At 53.7% G+C, this 19344-nt stretch overlaps 9 protein-coding genes across 9 annotated transcripts; 4 read left to right on the plus strand and 5 right to left on the minus strand.

The window, feature by feature from the left end:
- Positions 1-529: 529 nt before the first annotated feature.
- PtrM4_030820 (uncharacterized protein) lies at positions 530-754 on the minus strand (the record flags this gene model as incomplete). Its single annotated transcript, XM_066103923.1, has 1 exon — positions 530-754. The coding sequence occupies one exon, from the start codon at positions 752-754 to the stop codon at positions 530-532; it is 225 nt and encodes a 74-aa protein (XP_065966125.1).
- Positions 755-1403: 649 nt separating this feature from the next.
- PtrM4_030830 (uncharacterized protein) lies at positions 1404-4202 on the plus strand (the record flags this gene model as incomplete). The annotated part of the gene is made up of 6 exons (XM_066103924.1): positions 1404-1852; positions 2048-2386; positions 2696-2977; positions 3221-3327; positions 3379-3765; positions 3823-4202. The coding sequence occupies 6 exons, from the start codon at positions 1404-1406 to the stop codon at positions 4200-4202; spliced, it is 1944 nt and encodes a 647-aa protein (XP_065966126.1).
- A 382-nt stretch (positions 4203-4584) lies between these two features.
- On the minus strand, positions 4585-5726 carry PtrM4_030840 (uncharacterized protein; the record flags this gene model as incomplete). The annotated part of the gene is made up of 5 exons (XM_066103925.1): positions 4585-4707; positions 4759-4864; positions 4922-5234; positions 5424-5566; positions 5626-5726. The coding sequence occupies 5 exons, from the start codon at positions 5724-5726 to the stop codon at positions 4585-4587; spliced, it is 786 nt and encodes a 261-aa protein (XP_065966127.1).
- Positions 5727-6344: 618 nt separating this feature from the next.
- Positions 6345-7988, minus strand: PtrM4_030850 (Trichoplein multi-domain protein; the record flags this gene model as incomplete). Its single annotated transcript, XM_066103926.1, has 2 exons — positions 6345-7459; positions 7538-7988. 2 exons carry the CDS (start codon positions 7986-7988, stop codon positions 6345-6347), a joined length of 1566 nt encoding a protein of 521 aa, XP_065966128.1.
- Positions 7989-9305: 1317 nt separating this feature from the next.
- On the plus strand, positions 9306-10352 carry PtrM4_030860 (NuoE, NADH:ubiquinone oxidoreductase subunit; the record flags this gene model as incomplete). The annotated part of the gene is made up of 3 exons (XM_066103927.1): positions 9306-9434; positions 9507-9797; positions 9879-10352. 3 exons carry the CDS (start codon positions 9306-9308, stop codon positions 10350-10352), a joined length of 894 nt encoding a protein of 297 aa, XP_065966129.1.
- Positions 10353-10840: 488 nt separating this feature from the next.
- On the minus strand, positions 10841-12225 carry PtrM4_030870 (ADP,ATP carrier protein; the record flags this gene model as incomplete). Its single annotated transcript, XM_001941992.1, has 3 exons — positions 10841-11485; positions 11773-12090; positions 12145-12225. The coding sequence occupies 3 exons, from the start codon at positions 12223-12225 to the stop codon at positions 10841-10843; spliced, it is 1044 nt and encodes a 347-aa protein (XP_001942027.1).
- A 1025-nt stretch (positions 12226-13250) lies between these two features.
- On the plus strand, positions 13251-14558 carry PtrM4_030880 (FtsJ, 23S rRNA methylase; the record flags this gene model as incomplete). Its single annotated transcript, XM_001941993.2, has 6 exons — positions 13251-13502; positions 13550-13600; positions 13648-13674; positions 13725-14231; positions 14276-14437; positions 14484-14558. The coding sequence occupies 6 exons, from the start codon at positions 13251-13253 to the stop codon at positions 14556-14558; spliced, it is 1074 nt and encodes a 357-aa protein (XP_001942028.2).
- Positions 14559-15975: 1417 nt separating this feature from the next.
- On the plus strand, positions 15976-16699 carry PtrM4_030890 (TolA, Membrane protein involved in colicin uptake; the record flags this gene model as incomplete). The annotated part of the gene is made up of 2 exons (XM_066103928.1): positions 15976-16259; positions 16309-16699. 2 exons carry the CDS (start codon positions 15976-15978, stop codon positions 16697-16699), a joined length of 675 nt encoding a protein of 224 aa, XP_065966130.1.
- Positions 16700-17925: 1226 nt separating this feature from the next.
- PtrM4_030900 (glycoside hydrolase family 128 protein) lies at positions 17926-19344 on the minus strand (the record flags this gene model as incomplete). The annotated part of the gene is made up of 2 exons (XM_066103929.1): positions 17926-18965; positions 19062-19344. The coding sequence occupies 2 exons, from the start codon at positions 19342-19344 to the stop codon at positions 17926-17928; spliced, it is 1323 nt and encodes a 440-aa protein (XP_065966131.1).

Here is a 19344-nt window from a genome sequence, read left to right on the forward strand (position 1 = left end):
TACACGTGACGTTTTTTTTCTTGTTGAGTTGTTCACTGCGCATGGTTTCTGGTGTCGTGGACGGACTAGGCCTTGGACCAAGATTGTAATTCCTGCTGTTGTTTGTAACATCACTTTCTAGTGTAATTAAATGATTCCCATCTAGCTGTGAGCAACAATAATGAAGCGTTTGCTCGTCGTATACCGGTCAGTATCTGACGTTGGACGGGAGCTGAGCTGTGCATGCAGAAATGCCGCCTGTCGCATGGCTGATTTTCGGAACATGTACCGTGTGGAAGTGTTTGATGGAGAGAAATCGACAGGCATTCACCGGTAAATATCGGGCGTTCCACGGAGTGATGGTTTGGTTGGGAACGAAGAGTGTTTGCTACCTCATGCCCAGGTCTGTCTAGGTAGTGCTTCGGGTATAGTAGCACTGAAGGCACGGTCTAGTTACCTAAGAGAATCGGAAAGAGCCATGTCGATATATTGTGAGGCTCTCCGTCTTACCCTCAACCGGCTCCAAGTAGGTAGAGAGTGGGTTCTGGAGTCAGTCTTCCCGAGACTCTTCCGGGTGGTGTTTCCTGTAAAAGGCTCGATTCTGGGCGTGTTCTGGCTGTTTGCTCCGATCGAAGAACTGGGCAGGGTGCATGGTAGGATAAACGACGGCAGGGTGGACCTGGGCGATGTTGGGTTGCTTCACTTTGGGTCGAGTCACAGGCATCAGGACATTGTGAGCCCCCAAGGCGCAGTCGGTGGCATGTTCGGTGGGCATGAGTCGTGTGTCAGGCGCTGAGCAGCATGAGCACCGTCACATGCGGGGCTATGCGTGCAAGCGATGGCGCCATGTCCGGTGAGTCCACAAAAAGAAGTTTCTAGCGAATGTGACAGCTTGCAGGCAGTAGTTCGCATGATGTGCCTTGTGTGATGTGCGCGCCCTCCCGCTCTACTCAACGTGTAGGGCTGCGACGGCGCACAGTGAGAGAAGCGTCTACGGGCAAGACGTCAGGCAAACGCCGACTATATCTGCCCTACTAGGTACCGCCACTCACAAGATACAGCCAAGGGCACACAGTCTGGTGTTTTTTTTTTGCCCGCCTTGCTCGGCACCCAATCCGTTGAGTGACGTCACCGTCAGTCGAGAACCTGCCTGGACAGCCGCGTGCGCTATTCCTGACACTTAACGTCGTCTACCCTTCTTCAGTCTACTGTACTCTCTTATTACCCCACCTCTCGCTGCTTGTCGTAGCCGCAGCCCGCTTTCCCATAGATTGTGAGCATTGTCCATCGACATCGACATCGACATCAAAGCGACTGGTGGAGTAGGCGAGTACTCGACATCTCCATATCTATATTGCAGAGCACCCGCTTCCAGGCATCATATCACCCTACTGCTTGGACTTGCACCATACCAACACGCCACCATGTCGGTCATCTACAAGAGAAGTGAGCGCGATCGCGAGTGGGAGACGACGTCGTCGCGCGCAGGAGGAGGCTCAGGCGCTGGCTATACCACCGTCAGGCGCTACAAAGTCCCCGATCACAGTCTCGAGGAAGACACGTACGAATCCGAGATGCGCCTCGTCCACCGCGGCCGTGACGACTTTGACGAGCGCCGCTCAGTCAAGGAGTACGCCGTCGAGCGAGACACACAGCCTGTGCGTGAAGTGAGGCACTACCGTTACGCCGAGCGCGAACCATCGCCGGTACGCTCCGAGTATCGCATCCAGCGTGAATACGAGCGCGAGTACGAGCGTGAGCCATCACCGGCACGCACCGAGATTCGCATCTCGCGAGACTACGAGCGCGACCACGAAATCTTTCCGAGGGAGCACCAACCTTACGAACTTGAAAAGTACTCTAGATCCACTGAGTACTTCCGCCCCGAACCCCAGCCTCAGCCCCAAGCCCCTCCCCAGTCCATCTACATTCGCAATGAAGCCCCTCAGCCCATGCAGATGCAGATGCAGCCTATCATCATCCGGGAGGAGGCCCCTCAACCTATCATTATCCGCGAGCGCATTACAGAGCCCGCATATGAGTTGGTCGAGCGTACTGAAGAAGATAGACAGGTTGCCCGGCCCGCTCGCCAAGAGGAAGACTACTATTACGAACGCCGTGTCAAGGAAGTCGACCGCGGCCGTTATGATGACCGTTACGAAGACCGCTGGGGTGATAGGGCTTACTACAGCGACGATGACATCTATATCCATAAGGAAAAGGATACATGGGGAGGAAGCGAGACCCACACCAAACGTGACGTCGCTGCAGGCGCACTTGCTGGGGTTGCTGCAGGCCAGATCATTAGGCATCATCGCAAGAGGAAAGGTGAAGCCGCTGGAGGCAGTATCGGAAATGCCCTTGGCTACGGGACCCTGGGTGCTGTGAGCGCTGTGGCTCTTGACAGGTTCAATAACCGTTCTAGGTCTCGGTCCATGTCTTCAGAGCGGGGTAGGGGCGGTCGACGCACAAAGTCCCGCCATCGCAGCAAGTCGAGGGTAAAGGAGCTAGGTACGCTTGCCGCCATCGCAGGTGTTGGAGCTCTAGCCTACGCTGCAGGTCAGAGGAACAAAAAGGGCAAAGAAGAGACAGTCACAATCATAGAAGATCGTCACCACCACCACCATCACCGAAGCAAGTCACGGCACCGGAGCAAGTCGCACTCTAGAAGGAGCCGAAGGAGATCAAGGTCCGTTGTCGGATCTGATAGGGGTAGGTCTCGTAGTACGAGCAAGCACCTAGACCCCAAGCATCGCAACGACCGAGCAGCACAGGTTGGACTCGCCAGTGCTGCTGTCGCTGGTCTTGTTGAACGCCGACGCAGCAAGTCTCGAAAGCGAGAGGGCAAACGCTCGCCCAGCAAGGCCCGACAAGGCGTACCGATCGCTGCTGCTGGTCTCACTGGCGCAGCGGTTACTGGCCTGTATGAGAAACACAAGGCTAAGAAGGAAGCTAGGGCGGCATCGCGGTCCAAATCAAGGTCGCGCTCAAGAACGAGGTCAGTGATCTCCCGCCTTACCGGGCGCAGCCGTAGCAGGCGTGGAAGTACAGTGAGTGAACCAGTCTTAGTAGAGTATGGCGGTGATCCGATATACACCGACCATCCGTCTAGAAGTCGGAGCCGAAGCCGAAGCCGCGATCGGAGCCGTTCGCACCGTAGTCGACGACGACGAAGCTCTTCTTCTTCTTCGGGGGGTCGACGCGGCAGTCGGAGCCGAAGCCGGAGCAAGAGCCGGGCAAGAACTGTCGCAGAAACGGCGGCGGTAGCTGGCGTTGCTGGCTTAGCTGCACATGAGGCAGCGAAAAGAAGAGACCGTAAGAAGGCCGAAAAGGAAGCCGAACGACGACGTGAGTCCACCCCTCGCCCGTACCGAAATTAGCATACTCAGACAGTCATAGGCGAAGAGGACACAGCCTATTCCACTAGCACCTACAGCCCCTACGATAGCCCTACGTCGTCCACTGCCCACCCCGACGACTCTCGCTACTTTCCCGAGACAAACTACTTTCCCCCTCCGCCCAGCGCGCCAGTAGATCATAACCCTAATAACCCCTACCCACCTTATAACCCAGCAGACTATCCTCCGGGCCCGCAAAGCACATACGAGCCCAACCATCCCTCACAATTCGTCAATCCGCCACACAACGATTTGCACCCTGGAAACCCATATGCGCCTCCACAACAGCAACAGGACTTTTACTATGGCCAGCCGCGACACCCGGATGATAATGTGAGTGCTCCAGTCCCTGATCATGGCGCTAAAGAGCACTACAATACTGCGCGTGGTGGGTTGAGGCCGCTGCCAGCCCATGGTATTAGACTAGCTGCTGATACATAAACAGGTCCGCCGGTAGTCGAGAAGTCACGTAGTTCCAGCAAGTCCCGAGGCTCCAGCTCAGCTCCCGAGGAAGAGAAGAGTGTCAAGTTCGATCTGAACCCACAAGAGGAACCCGCACGCGAGTCTACTCCTGAGAGTGACCATGAAGACCGAGACAATCACGAGAATAGCCGATCCAGACGTCGCAGTAATGACGATCGCTCTGACATGTCAAACGAGTCTGGCAGGGAGCGAAAAAGACACCATCGGGACGAGTCCCCTGGCTCGGATGCGTCGGATGCTACTATTGAACTTCCACCTCGTTTCGATGAGCGGGGACGCGAGAGGGATGTGGATCCATTGGCGGACAACTTGGAACGCGTCTTACAAAGCATATTCCGATAATAATTTCTCTTCTTTTGATTCTCCTTTGGTTGACTTGTTTTACTTCACCATTCAACTCTTTCCTTAGTAATTTCTTTGTTACGGGCGTTCTGATGTGGTTCAATGCAAAATAACGACAGCAGCCCGGGTGCCACAAAGCACTTGACACACCTAGGGGGGAAAGGCCATTGTAATCACCAGACACGCCTATTAGGTGTCAAGCATTTTATGACACCCATATGACAGCATGGTATCATGAGCATGATTGGTTGGTATTTTGATGTTTTAATGCGTAATGACTTGTTCGTTGGATAACCTAGTAATAATTCTCTATTAAAGCGGAATTCGTTTCTTCTTTTGACCGTGTAAAAAAGCAAACATAATAATCTCTTTCGTTTCGTTATTAGGCGGGTGAAGCATAGTACTCACGCTTCAGAAACTCGTAGATGTGATTACCCTCGTCATAGTCATCAGTGTAAGCATTGATCTTCCTGAGCCTATCACCACACTCTTGCAGACTCTGGCACTGTCATCTATTAGCGTCTGAACCAAATCAGTCCAGTGTAGGAAAACCTACCATATCCGGATCATGTCTCGCGTACTCGAAGAATGCGGCGAACTTCTTGATGTAATCCGGTGTATGAAGATTGTTCTTCAGATTGCGTAGTGCATCGCACGCGTAACTACCTCTCGTTAGTACCCCATTATTATTATTATTATTATCATCCAGTTCCACATACCCCTTGACTGTTCCCGGAATCCCCTTCTCCCTCACAGCATCCACCACAATCTTGGCCGACGCAACACGATCCGCATGTTCCAGCTGCACATCATCCGTGTCCGTCACCGAAAATGAATCAACATAGTCTAACACGCGGATATCTTTTGCACGTCTGAACCCAAGGATGGTAGCAACGACATCCTTGAGTTCAGCAACCGTATACCTATTCCTCCCGTCTGTGGAAGAGATGGCCGGGATATCCGCGCTGTACAATTTCTTCAGCGTCTCTTTGCCGTACGCCTGGTAGCCTTGACCGTAAAAGGTGCTGCTTTCTGGGAGACGCAGGTACAATATCTGAGCGTTTTTTAGGCCTAGGAGAGGAGAGGTGGCAATGCTATGATTGCCGATTTGAATGGTTGTGGCAGTAGCAGTGGCAGCAGCAGCAGAAGAAGAAGAAGAAGAAGCCAAACCACTCATGTTCCAATATGCAGCTTCCAGCCCACGCTCAAGCTGCAACATACGAGATTCATTAGCTGCCTCGCCACCGGTATCTGCATTGAAGACAACGGTAGTGACGCATTTGAAGACGAAGAGGTCGTGCAGGAGATCTGGGTTCTGAAACAACAGGCCGTCCACTGTGTGGGCGGTGAAGTAGACGGAGCCACTGTTCTGTGTTAGTTTGCCTGCCTTGTAAAGATTCAAGGTGCTAGATGTTGAACTTACCCGGTGCAGGGAAATGGCGATGTTGGGGTTGAGGCAAGCGCACTTGTCAAGAGAACTGCCAGAAGAATGGCCAGGAACGAGACGCGAAGTCGCGCGAGCATGTTGACGCGTTGGCAATGATGGTGACTGGGGGATGATGGGGTGTGGGGCGAGTGAGGTGTGAAAGTAGAAGATGAGGTTTGTCGGAGATGTTGCCTGATCTTAGAAGACAGGAGGGAAGGTGCGTCGGCTGGGCGACTTTATTCTCACTCTCACACGGCAGGCGCGACCCAACACGTGATTTTTGTTGGCGGCAACAATGATTACTCATTGATCGTTAAGAGTCTTGTTGCTTCTCTCTCTCGTCCTAGAAACATCAATATTGCAAGCCTGGCAGGTAAAGATGAGCTCCGGTTTGTATGAAAGAACACCTTTGAATAAGATCAAGCTTGCTTCGAAGGATACAAAGACAAATCCTTCTTCGCCATGAGTGGAGTTTGGAGATATTGTACACGGAAAAAGAATGTAGCTGGAATAGAGGAAATAAGCCATATGCTTTGATGAGATTGCTACATGATAAAGCTAGCAAGGAATCAATCGTATCAGATTGACTCAACACTTGCTTGCCTACCTTTGTCCCACTTGTTAAGGATACATAGATGCGTATGTACTGGATGCTGTCCCCACTCCAACCCAAACTCCAACAACAAAAATGCAAACAAGCCAACCACATCACTCATTCACTCAAAATCCTTCTTCCACCCAGTCTTCCTCTTGGTATCAAACTCGTTCTGGCTCAACCTCCTCGCCTCACTGGAGAAGCCACAACCATTCTTTCCCGTACTCGCGGGTGAAAGCGGCGGCGTAATACTAGCCTCGCTATTCGTGCCCGCTGAAGCTGCCGCGGCCTCCTTTGCCGCCTCCTCGGCCTCCCACGTGCGTCGCTTGGCTAGCATAGCTTCGAGTTTGGGATCAACGCCGGAGCGTTCCGGCACAGGCGGCGGTGCCTTTCTGGGCCCTGGCGTCTTCCTTAGACCACCCGCCACTGGTCGGTTACTGTTACCACCAGCATCGGTGTTCGCCAAGGCAGTGGGTACAGGCGTGATGTTTGTCTGGCCTTTGAGTTCTCTGACGAGGGGGACGTCCGAGGCGGATATGGCGCTGCCTAGACGGACCATGGGCGAGGGCCCACTGGGACACAGTTTGCCTGGTGTTGGGGGTTGAGCAGGGAGATCTTGGGATTCATGGATAGGCATTGCGCGGGTGCCAAGGGTGAAACGACCGATTTTCTGGTCGCCGACGGCAGGGAGAGAGTAGTTTATTTCTTTCCTGGGGGAAATGGGCGTTGGTTTGGGGCGGAGCGAGGGGGCTGGACCGGGGACAGCTGGCGGTGTGGCGGGTGGAGAAGGAGGGGAGGCGAGGGCTCTTAGGGCACGTTGGGTGTCTGCGTCTTCCTGTTGTTTGCGGAGAGCGGCTTCTTGGATTGTTTTCTCCTTTTGCATTTTGGCATCACGGTCCATTTGCTCCTTGACGAGGCGGTCGTAGTCTGCTTTTGCTTGGCGCTCGGCTTCGCGGGCGCGCTGGCGTTCTGCTTCACGGAGGTCCTCGTCGCGTGCAGTTTGCTCGGCCAGACGACGTTTTTCTTCGATTGCCCGCGTTCGTTCTTCGATGGCGGCGAGCTCTCGCTCGTGCTCGCGGAGACGTTCTGCGCGAGCCTTTATCTCGGCGAGCCGGCGTTGTTCTTCGCGCTCTATCTCTGCTTCTTGTTCTCGAAGACGCTGCTCGCGGGCTTTCTTGTCGGCGAGACGTCTTTGCTCTTCTTCCATTTCTTGCTGTCTTTCACGTTCTTCGCGGGCTTTCTTCTCAGCGAGACGTCGCTCTTCTTCCTTCTTCTGCCGCGCTCTCTCCTGCTCCTGCTCCTGCTGTCTTAGACGCTCAGCTCGCTCTCTCTCCTCGGCAACACGTCTGCTCTCCTCGAGTCTCTCCTGCTCCCTCTGGCGTTCCTCACGTGCTCTTATCTCAGCTTGTCGTCTCTCCTCGTCTTCCCTCTCTTGCTCCCTTTGGCGTTCCTCAAAGGCCTTCTCAGCCGCAAGACGTCTCATCTCATCGTCCCTCTCCTGTTCCCGTTGGAGTTCTGCAAGAGCTTTTTCAGCAGCTTGGCGTCTCTCCTCAGCCTGGCGCTTGGCCTCCCTTTTCCGCGCCTGCTGCTCCCTCTCGTGCTCCCTGTGGAGATCGTCGAGGGCTTTCTTCTCAGCAAGACGCTTCTTCTCAGCCTCTCTGCGGTTCCTGTCAAACAGCTCCTGTTCGCCACGACGTAGTTGTTCTTCTGCCTCTTTGGCATCTTTGAGGCTCTGTTCTCTCCATCTCTCGTTCTCGCGGCGCATGGCGTCTTCTTCTCTTTCACGTGACAGCTGAAGACATCTGTTACAAATACCATTGCGGTCCCATGTTTTTATTGTGAAACGATCTCGGTTATTTGGGTTGTCACGGTCGCAGGCCACTTTTGTTTTTTGAAAGTAGGGGCAGTTGTGTGTGTCGACATGGTCTTCCTGCGGGTGTCCACACTCGAGTGTGGCAATTGTAAACCTGCACATTTAGGGCGAGGGTATGTGTGTGTGTTTGTGAATGACGTATTGGACAAATAACAAATGGTTCGAAAGAGTGGTCGGTCAGTGTAGGCAGCGGGGTATGGGGGGAGAGTTGTTGAGGGAGAAATTTGGAGAACTAAGACAATAGTAAATGCTACTTATATGTCGTCAACGCTGACCGCTACAAGGCCCTAGTGAAGCGGATGCGGAGATGGAACCCGTGTACACGTAGCTGCAGCATGTGACGTTATGTGCGAGGCTGGAAACAGAGAGAAAAGTTGCTAATCGTGTGAAGACGGCGATTTGGCACTGCAAACTTCGATACAACTCATCAAACAGGGAGGAATTTTAGCACGCAGAGCGCGCGAATGAGGCGAGCACGCATGTAGGCTTGCAGCATCACTCAGCCTACGACACCACAGAGACACCGTTCTTGTGCGTTATTTAGTCGACCGGCTCGCACTTCCCAACGGTTTGGGATCGCAAGGTGCACCCAGCTCTTGTGGTGGCAGACCCACATGCATCCGACGTGGTAGACCGCTGTAGGCGCATTCCCTTAGCATGTCTGATGTTGAGTAGCGAGTTGCTTTGCCCAGCAGCTAGCCCCCAAACGCTGACAGCGAAGACATGGACCCGCATCTGGAGTGTCAGCTTTGATCGGAAAAGACGATGAAGGCTACGAGCAGTGGGTGAGGGGCGGCTGTAAGGCAAGAGATGAGTGTGTCGGTGGAGAGAGCTACGTGGCGGCCCTCTGCCGGACCGGGCATGGCGCGCTGCACCAAGCGTGGCATGAGAAATGCAGCTTGCGAGACTTGTTTGAACCATACTGATGGAAACGGGCGATGAGGTGATCAGTCACGGGATATAGCCAAGCGGGACGTCGCAGTCCCAAGAAGCACGTCAAGACGGGACCAAAAGGACACTGGCGATTGGGAAGTGGGAAGTAACCAAGTACACAAGTACAACATGTTAGTGGATATGGTGACGTCGACCAATCAGACCTAGTTGATTGCAATAATCCCTGTACGGTCTTGGCGATATCCGGATGAGCTTCATCGTTGACCATGTCCATCCAACGCCATATCCGCGTCCAGCACCCCCACACATCCCACCATGGCCTCGAGACTCGTGCCCTTTGCCTGTAGAGTAGTCCCGCGTGTCTCGCGACCGTTCCAGAGGGCCCAATGGCGAGCCTTCAGCCTCTCGCGACCGTCGTGGAACGAGAGCGGCTCGCTCAACGTTGTACGTTTTTACCCTCTGCAATATCCATCTTGGACGCAGAAAGAAAAGGCCTAGCTGATGCCTATTTTGCAGCACCGCGATACACCCCAAAACAATCTCAAGATCCCATTCAAGTTCACGCCGCAGAATGAGGAGCTCATCAAGGAAGTTGTTTCGCGATACCCCTCGCAGTACAAAAAAGCAGCTGTAATGCCACTGCTCGACCTCGGACAACGTCAACACGGCTTCTGCAGCATCAGCGTCATGAACGAGGTGGCGCGGATACTCGAGATGCCGCCCATGCGTGTCTACGAGGTTGCCACTTTCTACACAATGTACAACCGGGACCCCGTGGGCAAGTTCCACGTTCAGGTCTGCACGACGGTGAGTTTTCATTGGTGCGGCCGGTAGTTTGGCTCTAGGAGGATCAAGAGAAGAAAAGGCTGACGCAAGGTATATATCTAGACACCCTGTATGCTCTGCGATAGCGACTCGGTCATGAAGGCCTGTGAGGACGTACTGGGTGTACATCACGGCGAGACGACACCAGACGGCCTCTTCACCTTCTCAGAAGTCGAATGTCTCGGCGCATGTGCAAATGCGCCCATGGTCCAGATCAATGACGATTACTACGAGGACCTTACCTACGACTCCACCGTCAACCTGCTCAAAGCACTCAAGCACGCCGCGCAAGCCACTGGTGCCCAGCCTGGAGATAAGGGTCTTGCTAGTGGGGCTGGAAAAGGTACGGCAACGGGAGAAGGCGCTGGCGATGCCGTAGCAAACGCACAGGCTCGCCAATACGAGGCTGGCGGCGTCAAGGTACCATCGCCGGGTCCGTTAAGCGGAAGGGCGAGCTGCGAACCTGCTGGTGGGTTGACGTGCTTGACTAGCGAACCGTGGGGCAACGAGACTCTGAGGAAGGATGGTGCTCTATAAGTGAGCGTGTACATAGCATACCAACTACTATACCATCTTGTATTCTACACGAAAACAAAAAGATAGACCACTGTGACATCCGACAGCCCCCGTTGATAGTTCCTACGCTATGGTCACGGTTCCTTATCATGGCTACATCGACCTCTAAACACTACATCTCGAACAGGGTTGATATTATGTATCCCCTCAATACCCTTATTAGCAAGTATATCATCACATGTTTACTCTCCGGTATACAGTATACTCTCTCATTATGGTTTCCCCCCCGGCATCTGCCCGGCTCGGAGAATCCCCTTGAGCGCTCGTCCACTGTTATACAATGCGTCTATGGAGTGAGTCAAGAAAAGGAAAAGAAAAACGCCGTCGCTATATTTCCCAAGGCAAGGAAGGCCCATCCATCCCATGCTATGCAAAAAGTAGAATTATAGTCCGTGACGATGCGCCATTTGCGCGACTTTTTGTCTTGATTTCTTTGAATCGTGTTTGCATTAAAGAAAGCCCGAATTCAACTTGCCCATGAGCAAGTCCCTCGTCATCTCAAAGCTGAGCCAACTGCTTGCCATGCTCGGTGCCACCTTGAGGAGGTTAGGGACAATACCCTTGTAGAGGCCGCGGAACCCTTCAGTCTTGACAATCTGCTTGATTGCATCACCGATTCCCGCATACTGGTAGCCCATGCCGCTCATGGTATTGATTTGGAAGCGGCGACGGAGGACGTCGAAGGGGTAGGTGATTGTTTGGGCTACAGCGCCCGAGACTGCACCTGCGGCTAGCTTGCCGATGGCCCCGGGGTCTTTGTGGCCTTCTCGAGTGAATTTTGTGCGGGCAATTTCGTAGACCATGAAGTTGAGGCCGACGTAAGGCGCCACGCCGGCGACGGTGGGGAGAATGCCGCGGTACAAGGCGGGGATGCCACCCTCGGTCTTGTACATGGTGACGAGAAGTGCCCACATGCCGGGGAGCTTTTGGCCAGCCTCCTTCTTGAGGCTAGCGAATGATGCCGATTGAATTGACAGGCGCGTGCGGACGATATCCAGGGGGTATGTGAATGTGACAGATGTAATGCCGGCGAGACCTCCGCAAAGAAGTCGCTGGTATGCGTCGAGAGGACCACCGGGCTCAGCCTCGAAGAACTAGGTCAAGTCAGCTGTTGAATCCGAGGGTGTCTCACCGCCATTGTTCTCGTGCGAGACGTCCAAACTTCTTGTCCTTGTCCTTGTTTTCGTCCTCGTCCTCGTCCTCACTCTCTCCTTCTACCTCCCTCTACCACCCCTGTATTCCCCATCTCTACCCCTCCAACCTTCGGCCGTCCCACTCTTGTTGTCCGCCCACCTTCATCAGTCCACCCAAAAGTTCAGAAAGCAATCCGCTCGGCAAAAATCAAAGACGAAAAGAGCAGAACTTGAGGAAATGAGCTTACCCGCTTGTAGACGTTGTAGGCACTGAATTGGACGGCAGAGTATGGGACAATGCGAATGCAATTGGTGCCGTTACCAGCCATGAAGCCCCTCCAACCTTCCTCCCTCCACATCTTTGCCAGCGCCTTGGGGACGGACATTTTGTATTCTTCACGTCCAACGCTTTGGATCTGGAAGAGAATCTTGAGGCGCTCCAGAGGTGAGACGACGGTTCGGGAGACTGCACCCGCTACACCACCAGCAACAAAGGAAGCGAGGACGGGCTGTGCGAAGACTTGTCGAATACGCTGCATGCTGGTGATGTCGGGGGTGCCGAGAGGCTGCAATCATGGGTCAATTGGCATTGCATGGACAGAATATGGGTCGGTGCATACTTTGACGCCCTGTCCAGGCTCGTCGCTCATGATAGCGGCTGGTTGCGACTGCGATTGCGACTTATCGGGAGGAGTTGACATGGCGCAAGTCGGCAGTGGTCAGAATGACGTGTTGTCGGTAGATACAGAAGACGGAGTGCAACCGGAGCGAAGGAGAAAGAGATTTATCCAAGGAGGGGAGGGGTCGCGCGTCGCAGTTTCGATGTCATTGGGAGATGCTCTTTCAGAGGTGAAGACAGATTTCGGGGCGTGTGAGGTGAGCGGTGAAGGATGAAATGCGCGATGAAATCGATCTTCCATGCAACGTAGCTAGGCGAAGACTGTTTGTATGGTTGGGTGCGCCTGTGTCATAGGTGGCGCGGCGCAATGGGGGACTGAAGCCCTTGGTCGGTTTGGTAGTGGAGATTTGAGGATGCGCGGGAGGAAGCAGCAGATTTTGGCCTAGTGCCGCGAACCAACCAAACTCCGCAACGTCTTTGTATCTGACATCTCTCAACGTCGTCTCGGCATGACCCGCATCAATCATGCTCATATGGCCCTGAACTACCCGGAGCCATACATGTACTGGCACTGGAAATATATCAGGGGGGGAAGCACATGGTTTATTCAGGAGAAACCGTGGTCGCGACCAAGACACGCGTCTGCTTCATCACAGTCAGCTGGGCACTGGGTTCCCCCTTGGGGGGGGGGCTTGTCATGGTTTGAACCATGGCGACACGACCCACTACTCAGCTGAGTGAGTGAGTCTGCTTGTAGCATTTGGAGCATAGCGTGGCTATCCATCGGCCGTGGAGGTGGTTGTGTACCTTGTTCCGAGGTCGAGAACGATAATATGTCGGGTTGTTGAATACGAACATGCAGTTATACCAGCAGTTGCTACCGGCAAATGATGGCTTGCTTCCAGAAGGATCCCGCATCGGTCTATTCGAACTTACTCTGCTGATCAGTGTACCTCCATCACATCTCTCTGATGGATAATTGAGAAGAGATGCGCGGCGAGCATCGGACTAGTGCAATGACGTTTTGGCAGGTTCGGTATCGATAAGAACTTTTGACAGATCCATCATGTCCTTGCATAGCGAAACTCAACCTTTGGCAATCTTCACATGCTGTCACGTCGTCTTTTCCGCCAACTCACTGAGAGTTTGCTGTTCGAATCCCCCCACCGTTCCGTGTCTCCAGTCTGCTTTGCTTCAAAATGTGTTGCTTGTTGCTCGCATAGTCGTACAATCCTACAACCGGCTCGCCACTCATCCTCATCTTCGACAAGGTGGAAGTCACGTCAAGGCAGAGATTTCTTTGCCAAAGAAGCTCGGGTCAAAGGCTTGAAGAGTCGGGCCGCATTCAAGCTGCTTGAGGTAGCTGCCCTGCAGTCATCATGTGCGCAATGGCTAATACGCCACAGCTAAATGACAAGCACAAACTGTTCCAGCCCGGCCAAACCGTTGTCGATCTGGTATGCTGCTTTGAATGGATGAAATTGCAAGGCTAAAGAAGGTGTAGGGGTTTGCACCAGGATCATGGTCTCAGGTTCGCACACGATGCATCGAAACTAACACGTTGTTAATCTTCTCATCCAGGTTGCTGTAAATCGTACGCTTCCAGGCGGTCGTGTGATTGGTATTGATCTTATCCCTGCCCAGCCTCCACGAGGCGTCTCCACTCTGCAGGGCAACTTCTTATCACCTGTCATCCAAGCAGAAGTTCGAACTTATGTTCGAGATCCCGAAATGGGTCGACCGACGAAACAGGCCCCATCGATGACAGGCGATGGGCTTACTGAGGAAGAGCTAGATGAGATAGAGAGGGGGTATGTTGATATGGAGCGACATGCCCATCTTGAACCCGAGGAGCCCGAGACGGCTGAACATGCAGGCGAGGGCGGACAAGAAGCCAAAGTCTCTCCAACACGACTTTCATTAAAGGAGCGAGACGTTCAAAATGGGCGGGTAGTGGATATAGTGCTCAGTGACATGTCAGAACCCTGGGAGCAGACAGTCGGGTTGCACAAGAAGAGCCTTAGTGACCCATATTTTAGGATGATGAACACCAGCGGCAACGCCTTTCGAGATCACACAGGCAGCATGGTAAGTTTTGGTATTCCGTAACGAAGACGACATTAACGGTATAGGATCTATGCATGGCGGCCATGACGTTCGCTTTCGACACGCTGAAGACGGGCGGTCACTTTGTTTGCAAGTACTACAAAGGGTCAGAAGAGAAGGCGTTTGAGACGAGGATGAAACGTCTTTTCGCTAAAGTGCATCGGGAGAAGCCTGACTCGTCACGCGCTGTATGGGACATGTCCGTGTTGGACGTCATTTGCTGACAGAAGGCAGGAATCCAAAGAGGCATACTTTGTGGGACTGCGGCGCAAGGAGACGGCGACAAAGGAGGACGTCTTGGGTGATTGACCAAGGCCGGACATGTGGCTCTAGAGCAGGAACGGGGCATGAAGCTTGGTTAATCTCTAGTGTATCTCTGTATCTGACTTCGGTCCGACGCAGGTGCATGCTGAAGGGCCGGCTTCCAGAACATGGCATACCATCCCAGCAACACTCTACTCTTTGCAAGACGTATTCCAGGGCCGTGCAGCGACATGTACATGTATACTTACGACGCATGTTGAACCAAGTATTGAGAGGGTTGATGTTGATGAGGAGTGACGAGCGGCTCCTTCCTGATGTCCTATCTACCCACACATGCCGTCATGGGCTAGAGCTCGCTTAGAGGGGCGGCATGTGAGCCTATGATGGAGTTGGACTCGGTTGCCAAGCTCATGTCGAATACAGAGGAGGGTGTCGAGTGAGGCAAGAGGGTGTGGTATAGCTATAGCTATAGCCAAGGTAGCAATACCGAGCAAGGGGAGTAGGGTGGGTGTGATTGGCGAGGTAAATGGCACATGTCCCGTTGATTGTTTTAGAGCTCACTTGCAGCGGGCGTTCCCTAGATGCCGGATCGAGGCTGAGGGAACCTATGTCGATTATTTTTGTGGGTCGATGCAGCAGGGATGGGAGTGTGAGTGTGAGCATGTTCAGGGCCGGGCATGGTTTGTGATTAATTTTGCTTTCATAGCAGCGTGTACAGGTGTGTGTGTGTGTGTGTGTGTGTATGTGTAGTCATAGTCGTAGCGTAGGCGTGTGAGGAGCGTGTTTGGCTGTTGTGAGGCTACGAGGCTGGCTAGTTATGACTCGCTCGGCTGGCCTGGCGGCTGGGGGGGTCTTCTCCAGCTTCTTGAGCGACATACGCTTATCACGAACCCGCACGTATTCTCCCCATCAACCCACCGATCAATCTAATCCAAGCTGTGCGACGTGGCCAATGAGTGGCAACGATGGATTTTAATAACCCTAATGCGTATGGCGGGCAGTTTGCCAATTCCCCGCAACACACGCAATTTGATGCACAGGCGCGGCTTCAACAGCAGGCCAACCCACATGGCCAGTATGGTCAAGCCGCCTCGTTCCCGGGCATGGGTGCGGCCATGGGCAGTAATGTAATCCAGCCAGGACCGCCATATCTCCAGCGAGGTAAGCCAGTAACAGTAACGTGCGCCCTCGTCGTCAGCCTGTTCCTATTGCCGCTCAACGTGTGCGCGTTCCTCTTGTCTGACACGATGGAACAGGCGCGCTACAGCAGCAACACCAGTTGTCGTCGCCGAGCCCCTACTCGACGGCGCCCTATTCACAAACGATGCCCTCGCCTGCCCACCAGCAGTTTGCCCAGAACCGCCAGACGGCCTCACCCGCGAGCGCGACGGGCCAGCAGCCCTTTGCGACTCCCACGCCACAGCCACAGCCACAGCCACAGCCCCAACACTCACCCGCCGCCATGCAGTCAAATGGCCACCACCACCAGCCCATGAACCTCCAGCTTCCCGTGAAGCCCGACCCGCCCCAGCTGCAGACGCCCATCAAGCAGGTGCCAAGGTCGCCCGTGTCGCCTGTTCACCACGCGCGTGCCCAGGACCGCGTCGCCACTCTGCTCGACATTAACAGCATCCTCATCCGCGAGGTATGTGACCTCCAGGCCCAGGGCAAAGCCGGGCCCATAGCACCCACGCCCGAGCAAAAGTCCGAAGCCGACAAGGCCCAACCGTCCAAGGAGTACGTAGAGTGAGTACCGCGCCTTCTATTTGAGCTTAACCCTAACCACATGACACAGCTACATGCGCCGCCTACAAGCCAATCTCGCCTACCTCGCCCAAAACGCTGAAAAGGTGCCCAAGCCGGGCCAGCAGGTCCAACCGGGGCCCGCCATCATGTCGCTTCCTGCCTCGCCTCAGGAGCTGGTCAAGCTCTACACCAAACTGCAAGACCTCTTTCCCGGCTGGAAAGGTCAAACCGCCCAGATGAAGCAATCACCCGGCCCGCAACGCACCTCCTCCAACATGTCACAACCACCCAGCGCAGGCCTACAGCCAAATTGGGGACAGAACGCTATGCAGCAAAGCATGCAACAAGCACAACAACAGGCACAGCAGCAACAACAGCAACAACAACAAACCCAGCAACAGCAACAGCAAACCCAACAACCAAAGCAAGAGAGCCAATAAAGCAGGCGGGATACGAGTCGTCTATCGCGGGCGCATAGACGGCAACCACACTGTACTTGTATACACTTGAATGTTTTTCTTGTCAGAAACCAGACGTAAAGCGACAACACGGAATTTGCACTTGGGGGGCGTTTTCTTCTTTTCGCAAAGGTCCATCAATAACCTCCAGTTACCACTAGGATGGGTCAATCCCGTTATTATTATTCGGACATAGCAAATTTATTGCCCATGTTGAGCCTTTTTTTTTCACCGTTCCTCAATTCTGGAATGCTAAAACTGACTAGGGTACTGCCATACTTAGTGAGGTTGGCCCTTTTGTGATCCAACAAGCTTTGCATGCACTGAGCATGAAGATATACTCCTCTAGCAGGTTCGGTTATATAACGGAACTTGATGTCGCTATGCAGCCATGATTGTAGTATAGGAGCGGGTCATTGCCAACTTGCTACCCTGAACGCCTTTTCCTTACACAACTCTATGTTTACCTTTTCTTCACTCATCTCGCGACATGACCGAAACTTTTCTTTTTCACATTCATTGCTTGCTTTTTTTGTTCGCATCGGACGTGAGAGGAGGACCGGGCTAGACGGTTAGACGGTATGTAAGGATCAAATTTTGGGATTTGTTTTCGTACCCCCCTCCCCCCTGCATCTCTCTCCCGTCTTTGTGTTTTGTGGCTTTGCGTACGAACGGCCTTATGCGTTGGACGTTAGATTTTGCACGCTTTTTTCCAAACCGATATCTTTTTCCAACGGGTTCCTCTTCGTATGGAGGTATGCAATGACATGTGAGGGTTTGGCTGTTTATGTTACGTGTGAACGTACAACTAAGGTTGAAATTGATTACAAGGAGACCACGTCAAACGACAATTACACGAGCGAGCAAGACGCAAGAAACACACACACAGTTCGGAGAATCTTTCTTTATTCCTTGTATCATATTCGCTACACCAAGCCACCTCCAAACCACACAAAACCTCAGTTGAGGAGAAAGAAGAAAATATACAGTAATGTAAGCAATCGTTTCCCATTGCAAGGGGGGTAAACGGATTGCTTCGCCAATGGCTCGTTGTTGTTGTTCTGTCATGAACAACCCAAACCAACCCAAACCAGTCCGTCTAAGACCGTGTATCCCCGACCGAGACCCAAAAAAGAAGCGCCATAGATGCCATGCAAAACATGTTGATAGAAAACCGCCATCGTTCAAACTACGCAACATAGTTCAGCTTAAGCAGTCCCAGCATAGATCTTGCCAGCCGCTGAAAGCGCGCCGTTGGAGTTGAGCTGGTTTTCGCCCTCACCAACCATGAAATAAGCGTAGCCGTCCACAACAGGTTCAGCATCAAGGTACTCAATGCACTGAGCCAAGAACTCGGCCGCCTGCTGTGGGTTGGCAGTACCGGGGTTGAGACCGAACTCGGTGATGAAGAGCTTCTGGCCCGTCTGCTTAGCGGCCTTTTCGACGTGCGCCTTGAAACGGTCGAAGACAGTGGAGTCGTACTGGTCGTAGAAATGGATGTTTGCGGCGTCGACAATGGCGTCGGGGCATACGGTATGGAACCTGCTGAGCCAGTCAAGACCCAGAGGGGCTTGGCCGTTGGAGACGGATGGGCCGATGATGGTGATTTCTGGGTAGGTAGACTTGATTGGGTTCATGTATTCTTTCCAGGCGGAGCATGCAGCCTCGGGGCTAAGGTTGGCCTGGGCGGCGATGTCGGGCTCGTTGAATCCCATGACGGCAGTGCTCTTGTGCTTCTTGACGGCGAGGTCGACATTTGCGAGCCACTCTTGGGCCGTGGACTTGTCAGGACCGTGCATCATGGGGATGAACTGGGTGCCGATGTCGTTAGTCTCAGCTTGACCCCAGTTGTATCCGAAACCAAATTTGGCGCCGAAAGTTGAGCATAGATGAGCATCGTTGTACGCAAGACCGCGCTTGATTCCAGAATAGCCGTTGCCGGCGCTGGGGGAAGGAGCGAGTGAAGAAGACGGGGCGGCGCTGCTAGCTACGGGCTGCTGGGCCATGGATGTAGTGACGACAGGAGAAGCCTCGGGAGTTTGAGCAGGGTATCCAGCAGCCGAAGTAGTCTCCGCAACGGGAGTCTTGACGGGAGCCGAAGACGGAATGGGGCTCTCCTTGACGGGGGTGGCAGCAGGAGGAGCAGCAGGGTAGCCAGCGGCCGAGGAGCTCTGCTCAGCAGCGGGAGTTGCGGGAGCAGCAGGGCTGGGGGACGAAGCGCCGTAGCCTGAGTCAACAGATGACTCGGCTGCGGGAGCAGAGGGCTTGGGAGCAGGGGTACCAGCACCGGGGGTGATGGTGACGGTGACCTTCTCCTTTGCAGTCACGGTGACGGTATTGGCACCGCATCCAGTGCTGAAGAGACCAGTGGATGCTGCGGCAGCGTCAACACTCTCAGGGGAACTCGATACATGGAGGTAGACAGTCGAGTAGAGAGTCTGTGTCGAGGTTGAAGTCGTGTCAATGGTAGTGGTACCAGTTCCAGCAGGGACAGCAGAGCTGTTGTAGGCACCCCATCCGCCGGTAGGGTAAGCAGCGCGGTGGTGGAACTTGTTGTGCTGGTAGTGGGGAACAGCAGCGGCCACGGAGGCGAGAGCCAAAAGGCTGGTGATCTTGACTGAGGACAT

The sequence above is a fragment of the Pyrenophora tritici-repentis genome, chromosome 1 (genome assembly GCF_003171515.1).
Source record: "Pyrenophora tritici-repentis strain M4 chromosome 1, whole genome shotgun sequence".
Classification (NCBI taxonomy): Eukaryota; Fungi; Ascomycota; class Dothideomycetes; order Pleosporales; family Pleosporaceae; genus Pyrenophora; species Pyrenophora tritici-repentis.